This window comes from Manacus vitellinus, unplaced genomic scaffold (genome assembly GCF_001715985.3).
Source record: "Manacus vitellinus isolate BGI_N305 unplaced genomic scaffold, ASM171598v3 scaffold_32_pilon, whole genome shotgun sequence".
NCBI lineage: Eukaryota > Metazoa > Chordata > Aves > Passeriformes > Pipridae > Manacus > Manacus vitellinus.
Window position 1 is genome coordinate 7774960 of NW_021940460.1, and position 18340 is coordinate 7793299.

The window sequence follows — 18340 nt, forward strand, 5'->3', positions numbered from 1 at the left end:
TTATGCACAGACAGAAAATGCTAAATAATCCAGATTGGAGAGATGCATTAGAGAAGAGATTTTATTAAAAACATAAATCCTGACATTTTGAAGATATAAAGGGCTGAAATACCTAAAGAAGGTTAAAATACCTCACAGAAGTAGACTGATGGACAGGTTAAAAGGAAGTCTATGGTATTTAACATCAGCAGGGATAACGTGATAATTCAATTCCTCTGTGAGAATGAATCACAGTCATGAACAGAGAACTTACACAGAATACAAGTCTATATATAATTATATAGAATTCTACTATAATTCTATATAATTCTATTCTCTATTTCTGTAGCCTCTTCCATATGCTTCTTTGCATAGCTTTCCTGAGAGCTTTTAATATATTTCACAAGTACTTATCTAAAAATAATGTCTGAACTTTTTAACAACACAGAAGCAAGCTGGCAGCTCTGAAAGGAAGTTACAATATTATACAGTACTATTTTACTAAGTTTCCTGGTTAGATACCAAACCACAACAATATATATTTATAACCTTATAAATGATATCTGGCCATTGATAATTGCCTTTTAAAGGCATCAAAGCTCACAATATTTCTAAAATTAAAAAATCCCAACACAAATGGACTTACCAGGATCCAGAGCCCTGTGAAATGGCATAGCAGGATCTAAATGAGGAGGGAGGTGACCCCTATAGACTTCAGGAGTTGCTCCTCTGTGATGAGGGTCAAAAGGACTGTGAGCCACTACAGGATCAACCCCTGGGACTGGAGATTTTGCTGGCACACTCTCCCTCTGTGTTGGAGTGAGTGTGTTCTTCCTTTCGTGGTTTGCTGGCTTCCCAGAAGATATTCCAGCTAAAAGCAATGAAAAATTCAAATTATTAAAATGTCTATTTTTCCACTGAAAATTCAGTTGTAAGTGTACACTGGCTCCCAAGGAACATTCTCGAGTACCCTGCAATCTGCTACAGTAAAGCACAGAGAATATTTTATATCACAAAATATTTCTGGTGAAAAAACTATGTTATAAAAGTCAGATTGCTTACACTTGATCATATTATCTTCATCAGGTAGACACCTCTGTAATTTAGGAACAGCTTCTGCTCTTAAAACATTACCCTTGTAGATAAAACTTTCACAGTGATGCATAATCAAATGAAAATTGAGAGTGAATTGCCTTCCCACTTCTGCATTACAGTAAGGTAGATTTTAATTTGATTTTAATTAACAGCTTTAATTAACACCTTACAAATGGAGAGAAGCCATTAGAATAAAAGAAAGAAGAACAGACCTCATAAAGCAGCTTAAAATTAAAATAATAAAACTTTTTGTCTTACTCTGGATAGGAAAAACATACCCTCACTAACTCTATTCATCATAGGTGAACTCCTGGACATGGGACTCTGATAGTTCACAGGTGTCCTCCGAGCATTTGTATCATCATAAATCCCAGGGCTCAGCTGTGATTTGGGAGTTTCATGGAGAGTTGACCTGAGGACAGAGGGACCAGAGCTGACGACCGACGTGTGCCGGGAGCGGACGGCGTCCCCGCTCTTCACATCTTCGTATTTGCCTCGCTCCACCACCTTCACGTTCTCTGGCACCATTTCCAGCTGGGGCATTCCACGGGGGAGCTTGCTTGGTCCAGTGATTAAGGATTTTACATTGTGTTTGATGGCAGACTGGCCAGAGTTGCTTTCATATTTTATGGGTGTGCCCTGAAGAGAGGAGAAAAAGGTCAGGTAAAGTTATCCTGTCAGTGTTTCACTTGTGCTAAAAAACCCACGTGGCTGGGGCGGACTCACGACGGAGTCTGGGAGTAACTGCACGAGCCCACCAGTGCTTTTTGGACTTACCTGAGATATGGAGCCTTCTATGATTGGCCTGGTCGTCTGCACCATTTCAGGAGTCTTGCGACTCTCTTGGCTTAACAGGTCCTGTCTTGGGATTTCATGGATGGAACGACCCATTTCTTTTATAGTGGTGACCCCATCATATGGTTTCCCCTTAGTAATGGCTCCTTCAAATGTCCTTATGGGAGGTGACTCTCTCTTTATCTGTTTAGGGTACTTCAAACCTTCCTCAAAACTTTCAGCTGTTGCTCTTGGTGTGCCTTTCATAGAAAGAAAGGGTCACATTAATGGTGTTAACAGCTACTAAGTCTCTTTTTTTCACAAGCAGAGTAACTAACTACATGTCATAAAACTGGAATTTTGGTTTGCTATAGTCTGTGACAATATACCCTGAAGAGTAAAGAAATCACCACAAAAATAATACTGAACAAACATTTAATATATTACTGAAAGCACCCCAAATTATTTCAGATGCTGAAATAAAAGAAATAGCATACATCTTCAGAGGTCTAGGGAACTGTTAGTGTTCATTTGAAAAAGTACCAATTACCAAGGATTCACATTAAAAAGGTCTATTTTCAAAAAAGGAATGAAAAGCTATATTTACACACTAGTTTTGAACACATAATAACAGAAAGCTGCTGATTTATACTCTGATAACGTGTTTTCCTAAAATAATCTTGACCTTTAACACAGCTACCACTGGTAGTAACAGTTTTAAGGTTCAGAAATCCAGATTTTTGAGGATGTGATTAACGTTTGCTTCTAAACTTGCAACACCTTACCTTGCATTATAGAGCCAGACAACACTGTTCTCTCCTTTAGTTCAGCGTGTGGGCTCCCCCGAGGCAGTGCACGGCATATTAAACCTAAAATTAAAAGGAACATCATTTAGAGAATTAAAAAAGTGTTAAAAAACCCACTCCAAACCAACAAAACCCCTCCTTAGAGATTGTATCTCTACCAGGGCAGTGCCCAGAGGGCCAAGCCTCAGTATGTCAGGCGTTGTAGCAACATGTTATAAACACCTCCTGCCCCCAAAAAATAAATCTTTCACTTCAAGTATTTGTGCTATTGCATTGTTGCAAGTTTTAACATATTTAGAAAACACAAGGTGTTTTTTAGAATTAAGCTTAACCTTTGTTCCAAAAGCAGTCACTGCTTTTCTTACACTCCACTTTCTGTGCCTAGAAAGAAAGGGGTTCATGATGGGAAGTGGAACGATAAGAAAAGAAAAACCCAAATATAGCTCAGCATCCTCCAAATTAATCAAAGTTCATATTAAATCATCTGTGAGGAGTTGAATTTACTGTTCCTACAGTAAGAATCCAAACCAAACCCTCAAAATCTCATAATTTTACACAGTTTGAGGACAGAAAATGTGTCAATGATGAGATACAGCACAAAAGTATCAGAGCAGCTTCTCACGTGCCAGAAAAGCATGAAAATGAGCCAAATACATCTGCAACTTAAAGGCCACAGTGAATTTCTGTATACAGTCTACAAATCTCTTATTCATATTGTTCTATCTGATGAACATTTAAACAAAACAGCCTTTAAGGCTATCCAAAGATGGGACAAAATGCACTCAAAGAGTGAGACTCCATGGCTGAGGCACGAAACATTTTCCTGCGTTTGTATTTTTACAAAACGATCAGAAAAGTTATATAATGGCCTGACTTGACCTCTGCAGGCTTTGTTTGATCACAGTTTATTAAAACAGTAGGATGCCCTGGAGCAGGACAGGGCAGCTGTGCAAGTCAAAGAGGTTTATTGCAGGAATGCAAAGGGTCAGGCCAGTGTGATACCGAGTGACTCTGCCAATATTTAACTAAGGGGTGTGTCTTGGAGTCTGTGCTGCTGTGACCCAGAGTTTGAGCTCTGTGTGACCCAGTGGGACTGTGGAGAGTCAGTCACATGTGCTGAGAGGAGGAAGTGCCACCTGGACCTCCAGTTGTGGTAACACAGCAGTAAAATAAAAAGGAAAACTATTATCTGCTTCAGTCCTGTTCCCAGCACACTTTAATTGCAGCGTTGCTGCGTGGATTTGGTTAGTAGTGTAAGATTTAAACCTAACTTCTCTTTTATCTGCTCAGTGGGATAATCTAAATACTCTTACATAATGCAAAAGGTTTGGATAAAGCATAAAACACCTTGGAAGTAGCTGTTTTTACCTTCCAGTGGCGCAGACACCGGAGACTCCCGCAGTGACATCCCTTGTTTTATATTTCCTTCCATGGTATCATAAGTTCTCTTTAAACCAATTTCATGAGCAGTTCTTGGACTCCTTGTTCCTTCACGGACATTTTTAATAGCTGGCAAAATGTACAAGAGTGTGGTTAGGAAACGTAGACAATAAAAGAAAGGACACATGAATATTACATTAATGAGACCACAGGTCATGAATACTTTAACAACACAACTTCAATATAATACTGTAACATTAAATCTCAGTCTTGAAAAGATCCCTTACAGTTTGTCAAAAAATATATTTGTTTGGTTACTGATTTATCAGTATTTCAACTGAAGTTGAAAGTTAAATGTTACATTTATTTTTATTTTAATACAGGCAATTTTAAACTCGGTTGTTTAACCTTTCACAAAAAAATATTCCATGACAAACTGGAAATAAATGGCAAAGAAATTAAATAATTTAACTATATTTTAAACACAGAGTGCAGAAGATTCCTCAGAACACAGGCACAATTTCTGGATCACTAATTCTCAAAACCAGCACCCCAGTGACTGAGGTTCACACCAACCCACTTGGAAGCAGAAACACTTCAGATATGGATTATCAAAGCAGAACCTGCTGCAGCCTTGACTTTGATCAGGTACAGGATACAAATACTCACCATCATAAGATAAAATATGCCCACTTTTGCCTTCATAAATAACGTGGCCTTTGGCTGAAGCCTCCTCCCTGCACTTCTCTGGGCTGGTGTCCTCTGTGGCCAGGCGGGTGATGGTTCCCTTCAGTAACGCGTCGGCTGCGATGCCAGACTGGGACAGAGCTGGGGTACCCTGTGTGCAAACACAGCAAATGGGACTCACAACATGGTGTTTATTTAAGAAAACAGGGAGTAGTGAAGGGAAAAAAAAAACCCAAACCAAACAAATTTTAGATCTGTAAAACCAACTATTATCAAGCAGTATGGTTTAAACTTCTGCTTCTATTATTACCTACATATGAGTAAGATTATTTGTAAGCAATTTGCTACCCTCTTACAAAATACAGAAAGAAGAATAAGAAGGACAATATTACCAAAGTATTTCACAACCTAGAACATTTACCCTATAAATACCATTCAGGGGGTAGATAACATATATCACATTCTTAATGGTGCCATTAGGTTTTATTTCTGTCCAAAGAAATGAAACCTCTCTTTCTCAGAGCAGAACTGATACTATTATCTCTGTAAGTAAGGACCCCAAACCAACCAAAACAGTAGCATTTAAAAAATGATGAGACAAAAGGCTTGAATTTACCTTTCTGGCTTTAAATAGCATCTGCACAGGACTGGCTATAGTTGATTTTAATATTTGAACTCAGGTGTGATGCTATTTTCATGAAAGGTGCTAATGAGCCTTCAGTTAGATTTACCAAAGGCTCTGGTGTTTGTATTTAAAAAGTTTAAAGACTCATATACATGAAGATGAAATCATGGTAATGTTGACTTCAGCAATAGTGGGATTTGAACATCTGATGGTATTAAAGTCCTTTTTTCAAGGCAGTTCCTACTCTGTGATACCAATTTACTTTTTCAGACATGCAAACACATTCATGGTGATAAAGATGCTGTTTTTGCTACAGCCTTCTCAGCAAAGGGAAAAATACCTGAGTTATGGAGCCTCTCAAAGAAGGAATGGTCTCAACAGAAACTTTATTGGTTGGAGTTCCTCTCGTTATACTTCCCTCCTGAATCGTTGTGGTACCTGATTTGAAATAATAAGATATCCTGATAAATAAGAGAAAAAAAAAAAAGGCCACTCGAAATAATTAAAAACTCTAGTGAGAAACTGTTAGTTTACACTAAAATACAGGGGAAATTTCAGCTTAAGAACATTTAAGGTAGATAGGCTACTTCCTCTTTTAACATAGTCCTTTACAGTATTAATTCAGGTAATTTTACAGGATTAATTAATGCTATTTAGTTTCTGTTCTTTTGATGTATTTGGATGTTTCACGTGTATTGCTCTGCATATGCTCTAGTGGACAACTTACTTTTGAAACTGGCATGTCTTGAAACAAATATTTTTAAGCGAGCCATGCAGAGAGGAGGAGCCAGCTACAAATATACACGGCCTTGGAAAACTGGGAACAGATTAATCCTATAATTTTATGATACTTATATAATCATAGAATACTTTAAAATAACACTTCAGCAGTTTGAGCTCTAGAAGTTAATTCTCTTGGTTCTCTCAGGCTCTGACAGAGTTTCCTAATCTGTGTGACTTCCTTTACCTCGCACCACACTTTCATGCTGTGCCCGGACCAGGAGCCCCTCAGGTTGGGAATTCTGGCTTCTGGGAGAGAATTCTTCTTGTTTAATGTAGGGCAGGGAAGCTATGCAGGAGAATAAAAAGTAAAAGGTTGGGTTTTTTTATTTTCCTTTAATTATGAGTCATTAAACAGTCTATATAAAACACATGTCTGTTTTTCTTACCAGATTTGGCCGAGTCCTGCTGCCTTGGCAGCCCAAGAGATATAGAACCCACTGATGGCTTGGCAGTTTCTTGGGCGTAGGAAGCCTGACTGTGGGACGTTAAGTAAGTGCCAGGTGTTCCCTGGAACAACAAATATATGTTAATTCTTGTTTCTGGAATGAAGATTCACATCTCTATTTAGAGAATGCTAAGACTACTACGATCCTGTCTTGAAATGTTACAGCACCCCACTTCAAAGTCTCAAAGCACAGAGCACCAGGAGTGCAGTGTCACTGGTCACCTAAACTGGACATCCCTGACCATGCCTCCAAATATAAATAATTGCAACATGTTCTATTTTCTAAGGCATGTGTAATTCTGGACTTTTAATAGTGGAATGTATAGGCAGGTCTTAAGGGTTAATGCTGTGAATCCATAACAGAGCACAAGAAGTTAAAGGCTGGAGAAAGAGCAAAAAAATTGATGTAAGACAGATCTTCAAATAATAATTCTCTTACTTGTGAGATTGAGCCTCCCATGATGAAGGAAGGTTTTTCTGATGGCACACTTGTTTTGGAGGATGGAATGAGGGGTGGTGGAGGTCTGGTGGGTCTGGTTGTGGGAAGGCGGACTCCTTCGGGGATGTTGGTTATCACCTGGTGAGGTGCTGGCTGGAGAACTTGGGGGGGAAAAGTGTACATTAAATATTACAGTGTATTTATGCTCTATGAGCTGTCAGAGAGGCAAGAAAAACAGAAACAGCACAGATCATCTGACTATTTCTATGGGGAATTGCCTCACAATACCTAAAAGCTGTATTTACACTCTGAAATCCATTATGTCCAAGTTTTTTGTTGTTTTCCCATTTTTAAAGAAAGTTCTTATTCTCTAAATGGAAGGCACCTGAGTCATGTATAATCTAAGCTTCTCTCATTTGGTCATGACATTATACTCTGAAGGGAAAAGCAATAATCCAAGTTTCAGAATTAAGATTTGTCAGTTATTTCACTGTTTCATAAAACACTCAGACTATAATATAGAGCAATTACAGTCAGACACTAATGCCAAGGATATCAGCAGCTTTCCCTCTTCCTCAACTTCACAAGAAAGGCCATCCAGGAATATGACAGTATTTGTATTAAGATGAAAAACCCTTGATGACTTTGCCCTATGCTGTTCTAACACTTTTCAGATCATCCTTTAATAAAATACATGTCACACAGCTCATGCAGCAATAAAGAACAAAAACACCTCATTGGAGCTAAAAAAATACCAAGCACCTATTTACATGCACAGAAAACAATGAGTTTGGAGAATAATCTGATCCTACATCAAGTCCAGCTTCCAAAGGAGGATGCTGCTTTGCTCTGGTATGTGACAACCTTTACCTGGTGGGACACTGTAACGGGCTGTGTTCAGCTCAGGCTGGGGAGAGGCTTTGTTGACTTCTCTTGGAGACAACCTGTAGGGTGATGCCGACCTCGTTGCTGTATTTTGCACTTGTGCTTCCTGCTCTATTCGCTTGACCTCGGCATAAGGCATGTAGGCCACGGGTTTTCCTGTGAAGGTTGAAGTTATAGGAGAGAAGAAACCCTGTGTTAGAAATTGGGAGTCAAAAGGTCAAATTTACAGCAGTTTTAACACAGGGCCTACTCCAGTGCCAGAGGCACTCACCAGGTACAAATGTTTCAATTAAAAAGTAGTATTAAACTTAATTTAATGTGTTCTTCTGTCTATACTTCCATATCAAAAGCTTTGCAAAACTTTCTCATACTTTCTATACGTGAAAAACAGTAGGTGAAAGCTCTACTATTGAAAAAGACTTCATTTAAAGAAGATTCCTTTCCAAATCCTGTGTATCAACCAGGTTTACATGCAAGTTAAACCAGACTTACATGCCAGTCCCACCAGACAGAACTCCTCCTTTCTTTGTTTGCTTGCCCAGAGAAATTTGAAATCAAATTTCAAATACCAATATTGCCCATGAAGGGAAAAAACATTTCTTTTTGAATGTAGGAAATTAAAAATCCTCTACCAGAACTACAGAAATTTCTTCTATTTGGCAATGGACAATTGAAGAATTCAAAATAACGAGCCAGAACAAGTCTGCTGCAGCTGTAAAGTTACATCTTTAACCTCCATAGTCAAAGAAAGGTGGCACTAATCACTCCATAACAACCTTCTAAAGGATCTTGACTATTTTAATCATGGCAAAGCCCTGTGTAGGTTGTCATAAGCCAATTCAACTTCTTCCCAGAACTTTCCCACACTTCATAACACCCTCCTGCCAATGCCAAGAGTTATTCATGCAGTAAATGATACTTCTGAGCAACTCCAGACTTTCCACCTAAAGAAACACCTTCCAAACCCCACAATCTTACCCTCCTCTCCACAAATCTACAAGCTCCCTTCTCACTATTTAAACAGGCAAAAAAAAATAAGGGTTATCTTTCTTTCATTTTACTTTGGTAAAAGTAATTAAGGTGAAGCATTTTCATAACATAATTTAAAATCGTTACGCATTTAAATACAGAATATTTGAGTTTCAAAGAGCACAATGGTTTAAGTTAATTATATTGTGTGGGCAACAGCAACAACACGTGAGAATATAAAATCTAAAAATGCAGAATTATGCAACTGTGATATCTCTAACACTGTAACACTCAGCACATGAATCTTACTCAGTTTCTTTCCCTGTGACATTGTACAGGTTCCTTCAACCAAGAGCCACCAGAAAGGAACAGTTCATTATCAGTCCACTACACTTTCATTCTCCTGGGAGGCACCAGGGTAACACATGTACATAAAACACAGGGTTATCCCAGGACAGGTGTGAGAACACCCACCTTCCCACTCAACACTAGGGCTCTTGGAAGGGCCACAGGGGCTCACGGCGCTCCGATATTCCATATCCAGCTGCTCCTGGCGCTGGCGCTGCTCCTCCAGCAGCGCTGACTCGTGCATGGCTTTGATGTGCCGCTGGTACAGAGCATAACCACTCACTGGGGTGCCAACAGGGACAGGGCAGGGGCTGCAGGACACCTGCAGGGATGGGAAGGTGTTAACATCAGGTACATCAACACAGGAGCAACTGTGGAGCTCAATTCCCCCACTGCAGCAGCTGCAGTCTGAGTGTTTCAAACAGCCCACCCCTGTTTTTAAGCTATTCCTTTCATATTCGGTTGGACTTAACCTAATTTACCCTCAACATTATGATAATAAAGCAAATGATATATTCCTTCATTTGTTTCATGGGTTTTTTTGTTTGGTTTTTTTTTTTTGCTTCAGTTTTAGGGACAACAAACACTCCCATACCATGGGTGGGATGACGGCAGCTCGGTGGTGAAGCTGTTGCAGGTCCATCTGCCCTTGTTTTATGGTGGATGATACCAGTATTGACCCAGTGGGATTTAACAGTGAGGGCTTTGACTCTCTGCTGAAGATACTGGAGAAAGGGATAGATGGGAAAATATCACCAAAAGGACCAAGGTTAAACACATTAAAAAAATTTCAGGCACAGTTCTCAACTTCAAAAAACCAACATATTTAATGTGCTGGATAAATAGCTGAAAAAAATCAGATTGTTGTGTTTTGTCCCATAGCACATTTGTTAGAATAGGCAACAGATGTGGCTGTATTTTCATAATACACAGAAATACCAAAATAAGTGTTAGAATCTCCCTAATCAGCAATTTATGTATGCAGTACTACAACAATGCAACCTTTTTTATAAAGAATGCTTTGGAAAATCACCACGGTTAGGAAGCTCTAGATATATTTAGTCCACAGAAAATAAAGCAGTCTACAGCACTCTACAACAGAATAATTTCACATGGGGGGCTAAGACATTTGTGGAAAGATGATGTCTGAAGAGGCAAGAGAGCGCAGAAAACCTGCACTCTTCCAAAGACCACATGCACTACATGACACTGGATACTTTTGACATTTAACATCTCTCCCTAGTACTGGGTGTATATTAAGACCAGTAAGAGGGAGGGGGCATTGGCTCCAAAGCTGCACTGGGGATACACAGGAACTGCACCAACAGAATATTGAGAAGACTTCAAATATCCTTTGTGGTGACAGTCATTCCCAAAAGATAAATGGCTCCAAAACTCTGTCACCACAGACTGTTGCCTCACCTGCCTTAGCAGACCCTTCTTTCACCTTTTCATTAAAGTTTTAAACCAATATTTCCCTCTGCTGCACTTCCAGCAAAGACCCCTTAGAAATTCTTTCCCTTTCTCTACCGATGACAGTTCTTGGATCACTACCAAGTAAAACCACTTTTTAAACAATTTCTTAAAGATGTCAGTATTTGAACACTAAACAGTTGAACTCACCCCTGTCTGTCAGGTTCTCCATCAACCTCCTCATCAGCACTACAGGTGGCACTTGAATCATTGTCAGAGTGGGATTCTTGCCTTGCTGTGTTAACCTGTTGTGACAGACTGTAATCCATCTCCTCCGGTTCCGACTTTTCCTTGGGTTTCTCCATCTCTCTCTCTTTGGTATCACTCTCTATTTTCACTTGAATGTTCTCTGGTAGCCTCATTTCAGTCTCTACAGGTTCTACTTTGGTATGAACAGGAAGAGTAATCACAGGCTTGGCTTCAGCTGCGTGGCTTCTACTGTCAACCTCCATGGGCTCTTCTGCCTCATTGTTTATTTCTTCCTTAACCTGGGGCTCGGGGTTCTGAGTTTCAGCTGTTGATACACTTTGGGCTGTTAAGGAGGGAGATGTGCTGGCTGCAGGTTTAATGGCAGATTCTTGCTCTGCTGGGGCCTCAGTGGTTACCTTCGGAGCAGCACCTTCAGACGGAGCTTCTTCACTTGGTTTAGCAGGTTCTGCTGGAGTTGGAGATGGAGCACTTTCTGTATCAGAACTATTTTCAGCACCTGGGGGAAAAAATGTTTTGGCATAAAGATCCAAGGCCAATGAGATCTCACAAACTGGGTGCAATAAGGATCCATCAGTTTTAACCTACCCATCTGCAAAACAATTCATTTTGACTTAAAGAAATGGACAATTCGCTGAGTCACACCCACTGCAACTAAAAAACACCAACAACTGAAAACCCAAATCCCCAACACTTAGTCATATTCTCTCATTCCTTGTTTATGAATTCTATTACCTATTGCTCTACAAAAGATCAGCCAAGACTGACTGATGTTGAGTGCCTATAATTATTAGCAGTTGCAGCCAAAAAATATCTATAAAAAAACCACAACAAAAAACCACCACTTGAATTTGCTTGTCTGATGCTTTACTATCAGCTACCAAAGGTTACACACATTTGATTCACCTTGTTTCAACACTCTAGATGACAGCATAATCAAAGCATCTCAAAACAATAAGGAGTAAAATCTTTAGGCTGCTCAATACTAAGAATGCCTTTCCCCCCTGAGTGAGTTCCAGTTGCTGAAATCCAACTGAAAGGCAACATTTGAACAGCAAATCATGAAGTGGAACCCAGAGTTCTGAGCATATAACAGGCACAAAGTTTAGGTTCCTTTCTGTGCACACACAAGTTTCCTTCCCAGAAAAGTTACCTTCACTGTCTTCTGGGTTCTCTTCTTCATTAGATGCTTCAATATCTTCATCCTCCTGAGCTGACACAGTGGAAGCCACGCTCTCGCACTGTGACACGTCTCGCTCCTCACGGGGCCTTCGCGAAGACTGAGCAAGACACAGCATTGACAAGGTACTGAGAATTTGCCAGTGTTACTGCCTTTCACAGGCATTCTCATCTACCAGTCTGAGGTTGCAATGAAAGACAGAGAATCTCTATTTAGCACAGTCATTCACAAGGGGAAACTCTTTCAACTTCAGGCCAGCTTTTGCTGCTCCTGATCAAAAACAAAGTTTGGGAAGAAATCACTGTCCCATGGTATGTCTGGGGGACAACAGAACTGCTGCAGCAGACACTGATGCTCTTCACTTCAATAAGAGAACAGGATAACACTGCAGTTTAGAGGACTCCAACACACAGGATTCTACTTCTGATGCCCCAAAACGTTCAGTTTCTGGACTTCTACCAACTCTCCTGCTCTGTTTTGTAAGGTCAGTGATTACTGTGTGTCAAGGAACTGTTCTGCAGCGATGACCTGAACATCTACAGCTGCTGATGTACTGATCAGGAATGTGGATTTCAGGGCACCAAAGAACTCTTCAGGCTTGACTGTTTTATCTGACAGAAAACTTTCTATTGCATTTTAAAGCAAGAAGTGATGAGTATCACAGGTCAGTGAGCACCAGCTGCCCTTTCTAGGAGATTTATGTCACAACACAAAAACAAGTAGAAAAGGAAACAAGTGGTGACTGCAGAACAGTGTTAGTGAAGTGTGATGAAAGACTTCAGAAAGGTGCCAAGTTTTCCCCTGCAAAGCATTCAATGCCCACTGCACTCACCTTCTGTTTGTGCTGTTGGAGGAGGCTGTCCAGGTTGTGTCTCCTTTTATAGTTGAAGTAGAAGTTCTTACACTGAGCTTCGCTCTTTGTCCCAACCATTTTGGCAATTGCTGCCCAGTTTCGCCCATGTTCCACTAGACCTGTTCAACAGTTACTATGATAAATAACTCAGCTATCCAAACCCAAATCAATGGAACAACAATGCCTGTGGGGAGGTAAGATAAAGAAGAACTGCTGTCCTTAAGAGAACAACACTGTGATAATGTATTTGATAAGGACTTATGGGGTGAAGAAAAGCTGTGTCAACCTGAATGTCTGCTTAAGAAGCCTTCAGCTTAACTCTTTGCTGTTGCCAACACGTGACACTTCTGCAAAAATTCTGATTTTATGCATAAAATTCACAGGTAACAGTGTCTACTAAATGAATAGTCAAGTTTTAAACTACATTATAGCTTTCCTGTTATAAGAATGTCTTTTGCAAAAATTTCTTTTGTATCTTACAAACATGTTACCTTGAAAATTGTCATATGACAAACACCTTCACATCTGTTCCAAAGTCTTCTGTGGACCAAGTACAATATCAGACAGTTCTAAGTAGCCCACATGAAGAGAGTCAACGTGAGTCTCAAAAAATGATATGTCTGTTAAAGATGCTTGATTTTCCTTTTTTCTTTAGAAAAAAATCAACAGCAATTTTCAAATCATTCATTCAGCCTAATGTTGGCAAAAATCACAGCAACTGTATTCAGTAATTCAGTAAATTCTCTAAATTTTGTAAATACAAGTATCCAGAAGGAAGTCAAAAGCTTTACAAGCTTTACCTTTCTTAGCAACTTCCATTTCTTCTTCTGTCCAGCGGGATGTCTCCACAGGCTCTGTAGAAGCTGAAAGGAAAACAAAGACACTGAGCAGAGAAAAGAACAGGATTCACTATTATAGCACCAATTATGCATCCCATAGTCAACAAATCTATTCACATTATGGCTTGCTCAAGTCACTTGGGAAAGCTGCTCTTGTCAGAGGGAAGCAGTAAATCTCCATTAAACCAAGTTAGAGATATAGGAGGAACCACCACAATCTCAGCAGAGAAAACTGTTCAAAACTGTTCTGTCTACAAAACTATGATTAATTGTCTGTCAAGTAAGTGACTTAGCTGTATTTATCACTACAATTTTATTTAAAATGTCAATAATTACCATCAACTACTAAAAGCAGCAATCCAACATGCTCTAAGCTAGTTCAATCCTGTTTCACTGACTGCTGCAGAAAGGACTGGAATGGTTATTTATTGGTGAGTGGGTGTCAAGAAATCTACTGTTCTTGTATTCACTGAGTCCCCACTTGGACAAATGGAGAAAAATAAAAGAAAACAAAAAACCCAGTAAGTAAAAACAAGCAGGAAACTAACAGTGATGCAGTGCAAAGTGCTTTTCATTCATTCCTCTGGATTTTATATCATCCTGTTTAAATTTCTGAACAGCACTGACCTGCACCAGCCTCCCTTTCCTTTCCATAAAATCTACCATTACACACAACATGGAACACAGACCCTGCAACAACTTCCATTAAAAACAGCAAAAGTGGGGCACTATAAAGTATCTGATCCACCAAAAAGCTATTTTGGATTTTCCAGAAAACCCTGCAAAAATGGTTATAAAATGAAACAAACTAAAAGTAAAACCCCCTCTTGCCTCAGTCTAGCTGCTGACAAAACCCACTGTACCAACTGAGCAGGAATGCCCACCACAATCTCTGATGTTTAGTTATACAAGAACTCATCTGCCCAGTTACTCTGCTCTTTAGGATATTCAGAATATCTGAGCAACAAAAGAGTTGTTACAAGCTCTAGAACAGCACTGGTCTGTAACTACCCAGCTGAAGCACAAGGAGCAACAAACTTTGCCACAGCAGAGCACTGCAAGAAAAAAAAACCTGCTCTGCCATCCTGGATAATTATTTACCAACCACAAAGTATTCTGGTATTTCTGCACCACCACAAATTAGGTCAGTCTTTTCCAAAATACAGCCAGAGACTGCATTGTGTTTTTTTAACCATATGAGCCAAGAAAGTAAAATTTTATTTTTAAAAAGCCTTTTGCCATCCAATGCAAAACCAACGACTTGCTAAGCTCTATTTCAGCTTATGAAACTCCCTGAGGTGCTCAAATATCAGACCTACTTACTCAACAATATTCTCTGTGAGCTACAGCCTGTAAGTCAATCTGTGCCACAGGCACCTGGAGCTCTACAGACCCGTCACGAACCCGCACGGAGAGAAAAGGTGGTTAGCACAGAAAGGCTGAACTGCCTTTTCTCCCCCTCACACGGTTCTGACAGTCATCTGATCACACATACACTATTCATGGAGTCACGCTCGTGAAGTTCAACAGTTCTGCACAGTCACAAAATTATAAACAGGGCTAAGAATAAAGATGTCATCCTGAACAGCAAAAAAGGAGTGCACTGCATGCCCGGCAAGCAGCCCCGTGCCAGGGAAGAGCCTGACGAGCAGATGGGTCCCCGTGTCCTGCAAATGCTACTCACAGGGTTCTGGTGGGGGTGGGAGAGGCGGAGGTGGTTCTTCAGTGGCTGCAGCTGCAGCAGCATTTGCTTGGGCAGCTTCATTTGTCATTGATCTGGTGATTCTGCCCTTACGCCGACCTTGGCTGTTGGCGGTTTTTCGGCCCCGAGGAGCCGCCTGCTCCCTTTCCTCAGTTTCCTCTGGTGCAACTTCAGTTTTGTCCTTTTCTTTGGTATTCTCTCTGGGAGTAGTTACAATATGATTCAGTCACATTCAGAGAGCCACTGCGGGCCGATATTCCTGAATATCAATGTACAAAATACCCCAAACCACCCCCAGCAAAACTCCCCGAACCAAAAAGATGCCTTCAGTGAGAGAGAATTCACTTACTGCCCACAACTTTGAGTTGCTGGAGAGTAACACAGATATGTGATATTACCAACTTCAAAGAAAACATGAACACTGTGATAGAACATATCAAAAAAGCCCAAACCAACAAGATGCAGAGATTATTACATGCACAAAAAATATAAGCCCATTGCTTTTTCCACCAGTCTGATTAGGTCAACAAGACAGAGAAATGTGTATGTCCAAAAAAATATTGCTTAATGCACAAAACCCAACCTAAACAGAAATAGTTTTCAGTCCAGATTTCACTATCAGGCTAATGCAAATCCTGTTCTGATCTTGGCAAAAAACTGCAGTCTAGGGGGGAATGAATGTATTTCAGTATATATACACTTACTTAGATTCCTCCTTCTCATCCTTCTCCTCCTCATCTTTCTTTTCCTCCTCTTTTTTCTCTGATTTGTCTGATTTTTCCTCTTCTACCTTTTCTTCTACCTTTTCTTCTTGAGAAGGACGAGCAATCTGTTGCTGAAACAAAATGGGATTTAAGTGGTAACTCCATCACAGAAAGGTGCAGCAACTTGGACTCGCAGCAGCACAAACTGATGCTGCCTCACCTCCCACTTGATAATTTGGTTACAGTCACTGCACAGTGGTCAGTGTAACAGTAGAATATCTCTGCCAAAACCCATCACAACTCTCTGCACCCTCAAACAGAACAAAAACAAGGCACTGTCTCACAGACTTCAGAAGTCCCCTCAGCCACAGAATGTCCAGTTTCTATGTATTAACTACACATCCTCTCCATTTATTTTCTCTTATGTGCCTTTTGCCCCACTCAGATATGATATTTTATGTTATAAATTCCCTGGAAGTACAGGCTGCTTCTGCAGCATGAGCACAGAGGTGACCATGTACAAGGAATACATTGGCTGTCGTGCCACACTAAGAATGAACAGCTACATTTTAAAAGTGCTCAGGGAGGTCTGACAATGTAGTTAATGGTGTCGCTCCTCTCAAATTTTATTTTTAACTTTGTGCATTTTAAAATAGTGAAACATGATCTCTTACAACTTGGGAGCAGAAGGTCTTGTAGCATGAAAATTATGACCAGCTCTAAGTCACCTTCTCAAAACTGTCATTAGTAATTAAGGAATATAATTGTTAAAAAAAATTGGGTGAGGAATTTAAGACTTACATTTCCAGTGAATTTACAGAAAGAAAGTTATAGTCTAGAATTATTAAAACACCAAACAAAAATGTCTCTGTTGAGATGACAGTTTTACAAGCACAGCAAGCACTGTGCTTGTATCAGATACCCAGAGTACAAGTATTCATGGAAAGAAAAGGACAGAACTACAAGATTGCTGCTCTAGAACTTCATTAACTCAGAATTTACAAACCACTGAAAAATTTCTCCAAATTGGCTTTTCATTTTCACAGCAGAATCAACCTTCCAATGAGTGCAGCAGCAGGTGTCACTGTTTCCCTGACAAAACTGAGGCTGGAAATAGTCACAAAACTGACTTGTTTTTGACATTTTAATAATGTGAACTGGAGTAGAAACCCCAAACACTAACCACTATCATTTTGCTACAAATTAATAGCATTTAGGATGCTGGCATTACTTGATAATGCAAAATTTTCCTTCAAGCAAGATGTCAGAGACAGGCTAAGATAAATTATTCCCATTGTGCTGGTCTGGAAAGCAGGGAATTAAAAACCCTGCATTTTCAGAAGCAAATTCTAAAAAAATTTAAAATTAAAATATGTATTTTAATTTTAAAAAAGAAACATAAAATATGCATTTTAATTTAAAAAATGTAAAAAATGTACTTTACATTCAATCCACTTACAAAACAGTTGTTGCAAATCCTGCTCTTGCCTGGCTAACTTAACATCCCACTTAAAAATAACTTGGTTCTCTGTTTCGCAGGGAATTTATTGACCATGCAGAATCAACAGGTCTAGTGCAGGTTAAACACAAACCTTCAAGCAGTGGAGGCCTCGCTCAGCGACGTACCTGCACATTCATCTGCTGGTCAACCTCCCACCGGCCACCCGAGGGGACGGGCTTGAACTCGGGGCACGGGGACAAAACCCACCCCAGCAGCGACATCACCCAGCTCCTCAGCGCAGGCTGCCTGACCCAGCAACGTGTTTATTCCAGGAAATGGTGTCATTCTGCCACTTAAGCTGCCTGCAGCAGTGCTGCCCCTCTCACATACACCCTTCTAATCCGCCCGGAGTCACCGGAGGTGATCCCCGTCACACACACGCGGCGAATTTCTGTCTGCTCACATCAGTGCCCCGCGGCACCTGCTGCCCGCCGACAGGGCTGAGCCTCACACACAGCCACCCAAACACACCCTGCACATCCTGCCCACCAAATGAAATACAAAATTTTACTGCAAAGAAACCTCCTTCCAGTGAGTTATTTAAGGAATTCTCCGTAGTCACAGAATCACGGGATGGTTCGGGTTTGAAGGCACCCTAAGGATCATCTCATTCCAACTGCTCGTCATGTGTAGGGACACCTTCCACTAGACCAGGTTGCTTCAAGC

General features: G+C 40.3%; 1 protein-coding gene across 1 annotated transcript in view; it reads right to left on the reverse strand.

Moving 5' to 3' along the window:
* The window catches only part of NCOR1 (nuclear receptor corepressor 1), a 46992-nt gene that overhangs the window by 11639 nt on the left and 17013 nt on the right, over positions 1-18340 (reverse strand). The window contains exons 14-32 of the mRNA XM_018076681.3: positions 16174-16304; positions 15452-15669; positions 13729-13791; positions 12908-13047; positions 12049-12175; positions 10839-11394; positions 9811-9940; positions 9342-9537; positions 7884-8054; positions 7014-7174; positions 6516-6636; positions 6314-6415; positions 5687-5784; positions 4704-4872; positions 4023-4163; positions 2634-2717; positions 1852-2108; positions 1353-1713; positions 626-850 (exon numbers count right to left, since the gene is read on the reverse strand). Coding sequence (XP_017932170.3) covers positions 626-850; positions 1353-1713; positions 1852-2108; positions 2634-2717; positions 4023-4163; positions 4704-4872; positions 5687-5784; positions 6314-6415; positions 6516-6636; positions 7014-7174; positions 7884-8054; positions 9342-9537; positions 9811-9940; positions 10839-11394; positions 12049-12175; positions 12908-13047; positions 13729-13791; positions 15452-15669; positions 16174-16304 — 3451 coding nt within the window. The remainder of the gene's footprint in view (positions 1-625; positions 851-1352; positions 1714-1851; positions 2109-2633; positions 2718-4022; positions 4164-4703; positions 4873-5686; positions 5785-6313; positions 6416-6515; positions 6637-7013; positions 7175-7883; positions 8055-9341; positions 9538-9810; positions 9941-10838; positions 11395-12048; positions 12176-12907; positions 13048-13728; positions 13792-15451; positions 15670-16173; positions 16305-18340) is intronic.